Source organism: Lithobates pipiens, unplaced genomic scaffold, assembly GCF_037356315.1.
Source record: "Lithobates pipiens isolate NorthernLeopardFrog02 unplaced genomic scaffold, aLitPip1_a1.2 Scaffold_8, whole genome shotgun sequence".
Classification (NCBI taxonomy): domain Eukaryota; kingdom Metazoa; phylum Chordata; class Amphibia; order Anura; family Ranidae; genus Lithobates; species Lithobates pipiens.
This window is the reverse complement of record NW_027507903.1, coordinates 258745227-258758478: the sequence shown is the minus strand read 5'-3', so window position 1 is coordinate 258758478 and position 13252 is coordinate 258745227. Positions and strand designations below refer to the sequence as shown.

At 41.6% G+C, this 13252-nt stretch overlaps 1 protein-coding gene across 2 annotated transcripts in view; it reads right to left on the bottom strand.

Moving 5' to 3' along the window:
• POC1B (POC1 centriolar protein B) overlaps positions 1-13252 on the bottom strand; it is a 178488-nt gene that overhangs the window by 84709 nt on the left and 80527 nt on the right. For both annotated transcript variants that reach the window (XM_077471074.1, XM_077471075.1), the window contains exon 10: positions 360-446. In XM_077471074.1, the coding sequence (XP_077327200.1) occupies positions 360-446 (87 nt within the window). The remainder of the gene's footprint in view (positions 1-359; positions 447-13252) is intronic.

Below are 13252 nucleotides of genomic sequence, written 5' to 3'. Positions count from 1 at the left end.
ACACAGGCGGTGCAGCTCGGCCACGCCCCCTCATCACATGATTTGAATGATAGCAGAACGAGTCAATGGCTCCCGCTGCTTTCAATCAAGAGAGTGCTGGATTGAGAATGAGCTCATATAAGTACAAGGGGGAGGGGGGTTCAGGATGCACAAACAAGGTTTCTTTTTTTCCCTAATGCATAGAATGCATTAAGGTGAAAACCTTCTACACATACAACCGGTTTAAAGCTGTAATGCAACCAGCAAAAGCAAATTTGAGTTTCATAAAGGCAGAAACTGATTGTTTTATCACAAGTTAAAAAAAATCTAACTCAATCATGTTTGAATATAGACTGTCATGATGTAACCATTTTCAGTACCTGCTGTTTGGAAGATGGTTTGTGCTTTACATCGATAATTGCAGGATGTACATTTTGTGTATTTGGTACTTCAAACACTGAATTAATCTGAAAAAAGGAAATGGAAAAAAAAAAAAAAACAGGAAAAAGTTCTTGTTAAAAGATAAATATTTCACATAAGAAACGTTAGGCACACACAAACATTTTGGGCACTTGTGGGAAAAGCTGTAAAATGAGGATGCTTTCAAAAATAATAAAATGATCAAACTTTATTCTTAACCACCTTCAAAATCATATCAATATTTAGTGTGTCCATCATTTGCCTTTAAAGTAGTTGTAAAACACAGTAAACATACATTTAAATTAATAAAATGTATGCACTTGTTTTCCATCTTGCAAATGCAGGGCACATGATCTCTGTTTATTTCAGAGCGATTCACAGACGTGCCGGTGGGTGTGCACGCAGCTGGGCATTCACATCATTGTAGGAAGTAAGGCTCACCACCTGTATCAAGTGTTTCCATGGTAATGAATGCAATCTTACCCCACGGCAGAACGTCACTTCCCCCTTTCCCCAGCCACTTCACAAAGAGGAGGAGGATCGGCTGGGGAAGGCTCCTTCGATCAAAGAAAGAGGGAGGAGTGAGGCTTGGATTTACATGGACCACGGAAGATACGGGCACCCTGTGTGCTTGCACAGGGTGCCTGTATCTAACAGCAGGATGACAGGGGACGTAAACGGACCACGCTAGCATGGGTCAGCTGCCATGCTTAGCGTGGTCAATTACCAGAAAGATGGGAACTGGCAGGATCAACCAGGTATTATAGAAGCACTATGGGCAAAAATGAAATGGCAATATTAAAGAGACAGCATTTTTTTTACTTTATCTCTAAGTTTACAAACACTTAAAAACAGTTCTCCTAGGGCTCATTCTGACATGTGGCAGCCCTTGCTGCCTCTCTAAGAAAAAATCCACGGTGGATCACTTTTCATAGGGCTTTGACAGGTGGAAGGGAGGTGATATGTCACCTCACCGCTTGGTTTAACTCTAAAAAGGCTGAACCACCACATGACAACCTTGTGCCTTCTATACAGTTGCTGCAAGGCCCTATACACGGGGATGGTATTGACTAGGCTGGACAAGAGGAGAAGGAATTCTTCAGGTGTAAAAAAAAAAAAATTTAAAAAAAAATGCACATTTACAGGCATTCCCATTAACCACTTCTCTCCTTCATGTAAAAATCATAATTTTTTTTGCTAGAAAATTACTCAGAACCCCCAAACTTTATATATGTTTTTTAGCAGACACTCTAGGGAATAAAACGGCAGTCATTGCAACTTTTTATCTCATACAGTATCTGCGCAAACGCTTTTTTTTTGGAAGAAAAAAAAAAGGGTTTCATGAATTAAAAAAACAACAAAAGCGTAAAGTTGGCCCAATTTTTCTGTATAATGTGAAAGATGATGTTACGCCGAGTAAACATGTCAAGCTTTTAAATTACGCACAATCATAGAATGGCGCCAAACTTCATTACTTAAAAATCTCCATAGGTGACCTAAATTTTTTTTACAGGTTACCAGTTTAGAGATACAGAGGAGGGCTAGTGCTAGACTTGTTGTACGTGCTCTAACGCACGGGGCAATACCTCACATGTGTGGTTTGAGTGGCGATTACATATGTGGGCGGGACTTACTTTTTCGTTCCCTTCTGAGCGCGAGCTACCGGGGACAGGGGAGTTTTAAAACATTTTTTTTTTTTTTGGATCACTTTTATTCCTATTACAAGGAATGTAGACACCCCTTGTAATAGGAATCTATGTGACAGGTCTTCTTTATGGAGAGATGTGGGGTCAATAAGACAGAATATCACTTGAACATGTCATCATCATGTGGCTTTGCAGTTCTGCAACCAACACTACACAGTTCACAGGAGAAACCATACAGGAGCCCCTGCTGCCCGATGCATTATGAAGAATTTACCTTCTTCATCAGAGGAAGGTCTGGGGCTGCATTTCTGCACAGGGAGTTGAATATGTGGTCAATTACTGGCTCCTCAATGCTAAAAATGATAGTCAGATACTAGAGTTGCATGATTCTGGATAAAATGAGAATCACAATTTTTTGCTTAGAAGATCACAATTCCCTAACAATTCTCAATTCTTCACAATATACAAAGAAACTGGGCTAAACCTACTGTTTTTAGTTTTTTTGTTTTGTTTTTTCCCCACAAACTTGCATTTGAAAGACTGCTACGCAAATAGTGTGACAAAAAATATTACAAAAACCACCATTCTCTAGAGTCTAAGGTCTCTGCTAAATCTATCAATTTTCTAGCAAAAAAAAATAAAAAATGAATTAACTTGGAAGCAATAAGTGTCAGAAAAAGGCTTAGGCCGCGTACACACGCGGGGACTGTTCGCCCAACTTTGTCTGTCAAACAGTTTCGGCAAACAGTCCGCTCAAAATTAGCATGGACGGACATGGCCACACACGACGGACGAACAGTTTGCTGAAACCGTGTGCGATGACGTGAACGGCACGTACGACGGGACGAAAAATACGACGTCCTATACACTGCATTATAACTTTCGGCGTGTAAATCCTTTCTGAGCATGCGCGGAACTTAGTTTGACGAACAAGCCTACACACGAGCGGACTGTTCGCTGAAACAAGGTTTCAGCGGACAGTTTTTCGGAAATTCCGAAAAACCTTGTTCGTCAAACTGTCCGCTGAAACTGTCCGCTGAAAGCCCACACACGAGCGGACTGTCAGCCGAAACACTGTTCAGCGGACAAAGTTGGGCGAACAGTCCGCCCGTGTGTACGCGGCCTTAGTCTTTAAAGTGGACCTTCAGTAATTTTTTCAACTTTCCATCTATTAAATCTTTTGCCCTTGTTTTAAGTTTGGATAGTTGAAAAAAAAAAAAAGTGCCAGTAAATACCTTATACAGTCCACTTCCTGTTTGGTAAAAAGCCTAGGCTTATGACATCATGCACAGCGCTCTCTCTCACTTTTGAGAGATTGCCAGGAAGGGAGGGGGGGTGAGTCATAAGAGGACCAATGAGAGCTGCAGAGCTGGAGGTGTGCCTGTGTGTGTAAATGCAGGAAGTGAACAGGCAGCAGCTTCAGCTGCCCACAGTTAAAATGGTTGCAGCACAGACTAAAATGGTTGCAGCATATTTGGTAAGTACAGAATCACAGTATATATAAAATATGCAAAGTGGTTGGAGGGAAGCTTCAGAATGGCAAAGATGTTTTTATTACAAATTATTTGAGCAGACTGCAGTTCCTCTTTAAGTGGTTAAACTGCCTTCATTTACAGACCAAAGTTCACCCTTTGATCCAAAAGAACCAAATGATAAGTTTTTTTTTTTTATCTCAGCGCTGAGCAATGTTGTGATAACTTTTCCTAGCCCTCTTTTTCTTTTTTGACAATTTAAAGAATGGCTCTGCCTTGTTACATGAATCGTGGAAATTACGGATTAAGATCATGAGGGGGGGTTGAATCGAGATCACGATTTTTTTAATTTTTTTTTTTAACTATTAATCCTGTAACCCTAGCAGATACTTATTGATTACGCGGTAACATCAAGGATGAGCTTCATTCTGCAGCAGGACAAATACCTCAAGCATACAGCCACATAAGAAACTGTCTTTAGTGAAAAGAACAAGAAGTCCTTGAAATGATGGTTTAGCCCCCACAGAGCTCTGATTTTTAACATCACTAAATCTGTCAGGAAGAGAGAACTGAGACAGCCTTAATCAACAGACGTTCTTCTAGATGTTTTGAAAAACCTGCCCATTGAGATCCTAAAAAAAAATTTACAAGTATCTTGTAAAAGGGTGGACCCACCAAATACTGACTTGATTTAGATTTTTAATTGACACACTTTGAAGGCCATTACTCGATAAATAGACTACTACATTCATTTTCCAAAGAATCCTCACTTTTCTTTTACAGGTTCCTAAAGGTAGATTTAGACATGCATATAAATCTCTCTTGCCTCTGAATCCTGATCCGCGCTTGGATCGCACTCCAGAGGCTACTGACCAGCGGTGAGGAAGCAATGCCTCCTGACCACCTGTTTTAACCACCCTTTTTTTTTTATTTTTTATGACAAGTGCACTGCAACCGCATGCAATGTACATAGTTAAGGGCATTTGTGGCACTTCCCCATGGACTTGAATGTATAGCTTTTGGGGGCTTGCCATCCACTGATCGCTATGTCAGGTCTACTTGTCCGCAGGTGTGGAGCGAGCCATCGCGGCCGCGGCACATAAACACCCCCATCTCGGCAGGCAGCAAAAATGCAGCTTAACCACACTTTTTCCGCTCCCCCAACCGTAAGTCTAAAGAGACCTAAAGCTTTTGCAGAGTACTGCATATTTAGTCATATGAAAGAGAAGATATCATATATTTCACATGCTGCTACAGGTGAGATCAGTCTCCACACGCCACAATTGCATCGTAAATGCTGGCTCATCTCCATCACAGCAATAAACTGCATCAGAAACAGGAATGCCACACACAAAATTGTAACATGATCTTCCTTTATTAGTGAGCAAGAACAAGTTTCCTGCATGATAGTTTAAGAATTCTTGCCTCAGCTAACTAGTTTACTAACTGAATAATCCCATAGTAGGTCTTGATTTCAAGAAGGTTTTTTTTTTGCTTAGGATGTGACATGTTACATACAAATAAATACATTTAAAACATTTTCAGCTCTCCAGGAACTTGATTCACCTGTCGGGCAACAAAATATTGAAAGGAGATGCACTGCATCTGGTGAGTCACAGACAATTTTAACAATAGACAAAATGGAGATTATATGTGATCGTGGTTATGGGTACTTGTAGACATTGGATGGTGGTCATTTACTAGAGGTAGTTTCCAGCAGTAAGGATGACAAACTGGTTATCTTCTGTCAGTCTGGTCATTTACCAATGACCTGACTTATCTAGGAACACTTTTAGGCTGGATTCACACCTATGGCATTTTTTGTGCTTTTTGCATTTTGCAGATTTGCACTACAGATCGTGTTCCATAGGAAACCATGTTAAATGGACTGTAGTGCAAATCTGCAAAAAGCCCTAAAACTGCATAGGTGTGAATCCAGCCTTATGCAGTCATGAAAGCAAGCCTAATCATGCAAACAAAGTATTTTAAAAATGCAAAAACAAATATACTGCATTATATTGACATATAAACCTACGTATAATACATATTTATTAGCTGCTACAGTTAAAATGTATTCTAGCACATGGCCATGTGTGTCCCCTAAAAGCATGTATATATAGTCTACTCTATATCATATAATGCAATAAGGAGTTTTAATATTTATCAGTTAATAAAATCTCCTTACATGAGCACAATAGGGATGCAAAATACAAATGTCAATCACCATGTAATACATTTCAGTGCTGTATAACATTTAGGGTCCAGATAACAGCCTTAAATGGTTATTTCAGCAGCCAACTGAGCAGCTTTTTTGTGCACACTATAGAGGAGGGATTGTTCTCATTCTGCCAAGTGCATTACTGGCTGAAATCTGAACAGTTTTCATGAATCAAGACAGGATACATAGGTTTATTGAAGTTTTCACATTGAGAATAAAATCTGAAACCTTTTCAGAAAACAAACAGTGACATCTACTGTTCAGTTATGTGCGTTACAACACTTAGATCACAGAAAATTAAAGGCTCATTCTATAACACCTCTCAAATAGCAAAAAAGGATATGAAAATAAAAATGCATCAGAAATACTATCAATTCTATCTACAAAAATTAGTCTAAATGGTGGCTATGGGGAAGTTCAGTTTCCTTTTTTTGTGTTGCAAACCTAAACATTTATTTTTTCCGATGTGCAAAATATAAATTTTTGTACTTTTGTAAAATCATTTTCGAAGATTCCATTGCAAGGACACATTGTTTCACCTTTTGGGTATGCTGCCATTTTGAGGAGTATTAGACACTGAAAAAAAAACTCTAGACCAGACCGGGATATCCCTTCCAATTAAAAGCATACCTCAGTCTTGTGGCAAAGCATATAAAGAGCATGATCTTTAACCTTAAGAATGTCCAAAAGCAGTCCAACGAGGGGTGAGCAACAGAAGCAATAAATGTCAACAAGCTGAGGAAGTGGGGACTGCCTGCAGCTCAGATCTCGCAATAACTGAGGCTGAAATGTCCACCTGGTAGACTTAAGAGAAGGTGTGAACAGAAGATCAGGTGGCAGCCTTGCAAGTCTGAGAAACTGTTGCTTGATGCCGAAAAACTTAAAGTGGTATTGAACCCAGAAATAAAACATGTAACATATTACAGCTTGCCAATTCTTAAATGTTGTGGCTGCAAAGACTAAAAAAAGGAAAAAACGAAAGCAGCCACCACATCTAAGAATCAAGCTGCAAAAAAATAAATTTGTGGTTATAAGTTTAATATGACTTTAGTAAGCATTCACATATTTAAGCTCTTGTACACACGGTCGGAGATTCCGACAACCAAATCCATCGAAGTAATTCCGACGGATTAATTCCGGAAGAGGTCCCGAAGTGATGTTGCATACACACGGTTGGACTAAGTTGTCGGAAAATACGATTGTACATAACGTGATGATGTTATTTCGTTAAGACGGGACTACGTTCAGGCTAGTAGCCAAAAGCTTTGGTCTAGGAATGTGATCTGAGCATGTGTGGCACTTTGTCCGTCGGAGTAGGCTACACATGATTGGAGTATGTCCGATCGGAGCATTTTGTCGGAAAATGTTACCGGCAAGTTGGAAAAGTTGGTCCGTCGGATATTCCGGCAGAAACAGTCCGATGGAGACCACACACAGTCGGAATATCTGACAAAACGGTCCGATAGGACACATTCCGTCTGAATCTCCGACCGTGTGTACAAGGGTTAAGAGTGTCTCTTATCAAAACAGGTGGAAACTGATGTCAGACGATAACCTTGAATAATAGCTTGACAGAGCCACCCAAAAATAGTGTAATGAGATGCTGAAGCATCTATCATGGGTTCAGAGATGAATATGAGGAACCAATCTTCTGATAGAAGGATTAGCTGAGACACTCTCACAGTCAAAACCACATCCAGGCAATGAAGAGAAAGTTGCTTTGGGTGAACTGGAACTGAATATAGGGACTGAAAAATGATGTCCTGAACATGGTCCCTAGAAGAATATGGCTGCCTCGTCAAATACCTTGCAGAGATGATGGCAACAAGGAGAGGAAACGAGCCATACGCTTGTCCAGACCCAGCCAAGACTCACCCAAGTTTGCCTTTAATGTCCAGAGACAGACCTTGCATAAACTAGCTTTCCTTGCTTTTATCATAGGAATAGTCGACTGTCTCTTAAAGCTTCAACGGCCCTGGCAGTAAAGCCATCAACCATGAAGATCGTGACATGCGTTGGGCCAGTAGAAAGCAATAAGGATTACTGGAATATCCCCCATCTCTATTGTGAAGCAGATGAAAACTGGAGTTAGGCTTACCGGTAACTCCATTTACAGTAGTCTTCCAGGATAGCCCTTGAGATGTGGAGTCACTCATTACCATCAAGAGTTAAAAGGCAGTCCTCCAGGACCTCAACTCAGACTACTTTTGAACGGAAGGATGGAACTTATAAGAACACAGTAGAAAAAACCATAACATTTTAATAGGCCGGGAATCCCACTGTCCTGGCAGACTACTGGAAATACTTACCAGTAAGCCTAACACCAATTTTCACCCAGTCTTCTTCCAGGACAGCCCATGAGACGATAAGCAAAAATGTAACAGCCTACCACCGACTGGGGGACCTTCCTACCAAAACGCCTGGTCTTGACTAGATAATAAGTCAAAATGGTAATGCTTTACAAAAAGGTGGAAAATGTGGACCAAGTCGCCCTACAAATCTGCTCAGGTGTTGCACCGCCTCTCTCTTTTTAAGAGGTAGATAAAGCCCTAGTAGAGAGAGCATTAACAAAAGGTGGAGATGCTTGTATGCTCCGGTAGGCTTTGCATATGGCCTGTCTGATCCATCTGGTTAGAAAAGACTGAGGCTTGTACAGTCTTGTGGTTACCGGAAATGCACAAAATCATTAACGATTAGGGAAACAGCCATTAAGCTACAGACTCGTGGTATTATACCCCGTTGCGCTTGAGCAGGTTGTACCCTCAAGTCTCCCCTAGCGGTTTTAGAGGTTGCACAAACCTAGGAACTTTTCAGCACATATTTTGGGACTGTCCTAAATTGCTGCCCATCTGGAGGGAGGTATTGGGTATGATTGATAAAGTGTTGGGGTATTCGGTTACTTTAACTCGGCAACATTGCCTTTTGTTTCAGACTCCCCCAGATATTCCCAAACCTGGGGTGCGGCTGATTCATTCAATTTGTATTGCCATGTTCTGGACAACTGCCTTACATTGGAAATCTCCTGATGTCCCTTTTGCTCAGGTGGTTGCGCGCATTGACCAAATGATGGTAGTGGAAAAAATTGATCATACCCTCCATGATTCCATCCCAGCTTTCGATGCCAAATGGAACCCCTGGTTCTTGTTCAGGCTTTAAGACGGACCTAAACATGTTTATTGGTTTTGGTTACCTCATGTGGGGTTTTTTTCTTATTCTTTTCTTCCCTCCCCCCCCCCCCCCTTTTTTCTTTCTTTTATGTCCTCTCCTTTGCCCTCTCCCTTTCCGGCCTCTCTGTGGGTGCTGGGGAGGGGGTGGGGAGAAAGAGGAATACATCCTTCAAGAGTAACAGATGTACGCTGACCTTGTTAGTATTTCAGTGCATATTTTATAGCAGGTAATGATGGTATCCGCTTTTAAAAGTCCATTGCATTGGATGCTGTGTTTGCAATCGCTTGTTGTATTATTTATTCTGAGGGATGTTGTGTCCTAACTTTGTATGGTATTTTGACTTTCTTTAATAAAATGGTTTGAAAAAAAAAAAAAAAAGACTCATCAACCGTTTCCTCTGCAGAGGAATAATCGGCTTGTTTTTCCTCACGATTGCCTGAGGGTAATACCTCATCCTGTCCCCACTGTTCCCTTGGTAAAGGGTTTGCGTTTTCGGGATCTAGCTTGCTTCCTGTCCACATGGATGGAGGATGTGATTAAAGCCGCTAATCTTCCTTCTAAGCCCTGCAGGGCAGAGGAAAATGCATTTTCAAGCACGTATACAGGGGCTGAAGTGTGAGAAGCAGTTGCACCACCAATAGCTTCCAATGACTCACCCTGGCTTGCCATGTCTGATATCTCCGGAGAGGATGACAGTGTGGAAGCATGACTGGAGTTCCTGGTGCCCGGGGGTGGAATTTTTGGTATCTTTGTGGTAGCTCTGGAAGTCATAGTGCCAAGCAAAAAAGCAGAGACGCTTTAAGAAAAAATATATATTATTTGCTGAACAATTGTTTTAGCAAAACAATGCCACCATAAAGATCAGCTTTTAACCTCCCTGGCGGTTTTTCCCGAGCGTGGCTCGGGGTTAAATTTCAGCACCTTTAGTAGTAACCCCAAGCCACTCAGGATTGCATTGCAGGATCCTGCTGTGGTATACTTACCTTATTCCGAGGATCCTTTGATGTCCCCCAGCTGTGTTAGTGAGCTCTGTCCCGGCAGCAAATTCAAAAAAGTGAAAAATCATAATACATACAGTACCATCTTACAGATTACATTACTGTATGAAATTATTTCACATCCCTTTTGTCCCTAGTGCTTTTGTCCAATGCCCTGCATGCAGTTTTAGATTATATATACACTGTTCTTTCTGCCTGGAAACTGGAGATTGTCCATAGCAACCAAAAAGTGTCCCTTTACGTCAAAAGTGGTTTTAGACCAGCTAGAAACCAGCGATAGTAAATTAAAACACTTGCAGAATTGAGAGATAGTGAATCGTGGGGAAATTTATTTATAATTATTATAATTTACGATTTTGTCGCAAACTTCATAATACCTGGGATATCTACTAGACTCTTCGTGGACAGATTTAAGTGTTATTGCTAAGAATTACAGGCCTACAATATAAAAAGCCAAATTTCAATGCAAAATACTTGTACCACTTTGAGATGCAAAAATGTGACATAATCATACCGCCAGGGAGCTTAATGCTGAGTAAAAATTGTATTTCCTGTACTGGAAATACCTGTATACACCCCTTACGTGCCCAGCGCTTGTGTCCCTTAGTGTGTCAGACTTTGTCTCTTCAGTTATAGTGAATTCTGAAACAGAGAGCATCTGTGTTTTAAAGCCTCAGGTGAGAACCTGATTAGGCGTCCTCAGCGTCTTCCGCCCTTGGTGTGTGCACCACATGCTCCACGTGGATGCTGCGTCCAGTAAACGGAGCCGCCTACCTTTGGGGCCACACCCCTCTGTAACACTCACCCCCCTCCTTGTTCAAAAATAACACTAGTCCGCACACGGATGGCATGCAAATGCAGACCTGAAGAGGAGCAGGAGGCGCTGGCCGTCTTAGAGCCTGCAATGCCATCTGATACCTGCCAGAACGTGCTGCCTGTAATACAAGGCTGGGGCGCAATAAACCTATATGGATAGTGTTCAACAAAAGGAAAGTCTGATATATAAAACTGGAAGCCGGCACCGCGCCTCTCCAGGAGGGGAGGGGGATGGGGGAGTTTTGTCAGCAGTGAAGTTTGGCTCCTAGATAATGTTCTAGTAGGAGCCGTCTATATACATAAAATATGTGCTTATGAACTACTGCTATACCCCCACTTAGATCCCTCAGAAGAGGAAACGCCATTTGTTCAACTAAGAACCCCCCTCTGGCTGCTGGAACCACACACTCTGCTATAGCCGGACACAGAGCTGCTGAAAAGCATTGTACCAAGGTATGTGTAATTTATTGCCCTCTAGTGGAGATATTTTTAAGGCAAAGTTTTACATATATGGAAGAAAAAGGCATAGGTAGACTTTTTACAGTTACTAGGCTTCTTCCCTTACGTTATCTTTGCTGCAGGATACTGCTGTAATAGCAGATCCAAATTTCCCCCATCACGGCGGGTAGCGTTAGTAAACCTTCAAAGACCGGGTCCCTATAATAGGGGTTCCACTCCTTTGGACCTGTACAGCACCCCTCAGGAGCAACTTTAGGTAATGTAGCAAGACCAAAGAGAGTCCTGGTTCCTGGGGTCCAGCCCTCAAAGAGAAGTGTTATAGGCAAAACCTTGTTCTTCTATGCGAGGTCCGGGTACCATCCTGTGGCCTCAGTCGCGTGGATGGATCCGGTTGTGGAGGTTTTTTTTAAATCCAGCATGGATCCCTCCTGGAGCTCCTCAGAGCACATCTTCACTCGTGACCAACACCTTAGACACTGGCGAAAAAACTGAGGTACTCCTGGAAGGAGGAGTTATATAGGGGCGTGAACTTCCTGTATTGGGTATACTAGTGTAAACACCTGAAGGTGCATTAAGTTATTACTTAGGCTCTGTGTCCCATGATGTACAATAAAGAAAAGGCATTCAACAATCTGAAAGGCCTAGTAGCTTCCATGTAGGCCAAAAAATATCTTCCCATGTCCAATTAAAGTGGTTGTAAACCCTTACAAACCACTTTGACCTACAAGTAAGCCTTAATCTAGGCTTACCTGTAGGGCCAAGAAATATATCCAAGAGATATACAGCAGCGCACAGGCACACTGGGCAGGCCACAGATCACGGAGATATGCTGCTTGTGTTGGCTCCCGAGCGCATGCGACGCAATCGCTGCTCCGGCGAATCACAGCGCCGGAGCAGCGAGACCCGGAAGTCACTCCGGGATACATGGCAGCGGCGAACATGAAGACGGAGGACCGCTTCGGGGGCTTCGTTCTCGGGTAAGTTATTCATAATGCTATGCATACTAGCTCATTATGCCTTTGCCTTGCAGGTTGCTTTTTTTTTTTTTTTTTTTCAACTGCCTTTACTTCCTCTTTAAACTGAAGCTTCTTTCTCTATCTCCAATTGGGTAATTGTAAAAGGTAATATAATGTCCTTAGCTCTATGGAAGGAAAAAAAATTAATTGGGTAGAAACCATGGGTCAGTCTTTAAAGTAAGAAGCTTGATAGTAGCCTCTTCCAAAGGTTCAAAGGGAGGGAGAATAATGGTCCAAAAATCCAAGGATGTCCTATGTGATGCTAATATTTGCAAATACAGGTCTCCTCTTTTGAAAAGTCTGAAAACTGTGGGGTCCTCCAAAAGGGGTACCTGTAGAAAAACACTGATTGCTGATGCTTGAACTTTTACCTGTGGAGGGACACTATCAAATCTGCACCATCCTGAAAACATTCCAAAATTGACTGTATATTTGTGACTGGCCTCTGATGTTCCATCATCCAAGAAGTAAATCTTTTCTAAACCTTCTGACAGATGGTCCATGTTACAGGTTTGCAGCAGTTCAACAAGATCTTGACTAGTCTGAAAAAACCTCTAGATTTTATAATCTTCTCCAGAACCAAGCTGCAAGTAGCCACTCTTGGATGTTGTACTTGACCTTGAGAAACTATGCCCTCTCTCACCACTCTTGTAGTTTTTCCTTTAATATCCCTTGGAAAATTCATGGCAGATAAACTAAAGCAACATGTGGAGGCTGTGCTTGCTGTTGCATCATCCTTGCTATGACCAATTGAAATATAAGGGTCTTATCAACCGGTGAGTTTTATCTATTTGAATGACTGTATGAAGGATTAATAGACACACTTAAAACTTTTAGTTTTTTTATTATTTAACACACTAAGATTGTTCAATAGTTGGCCCTTGCAGGAATTGCACTGATCTTTTCAAGCACAGTTTTTTTTTTATAAAATGAGTAATAACTGTATAGGGGGGGGGACACAATTATTCCAGCTGCAGGTACAGTATATTTAATTGGTAGTCTTGGCGTACATGTTTTCACCCTGAGCACTGGATATTAATAATACAGTTGTGCTCATAAG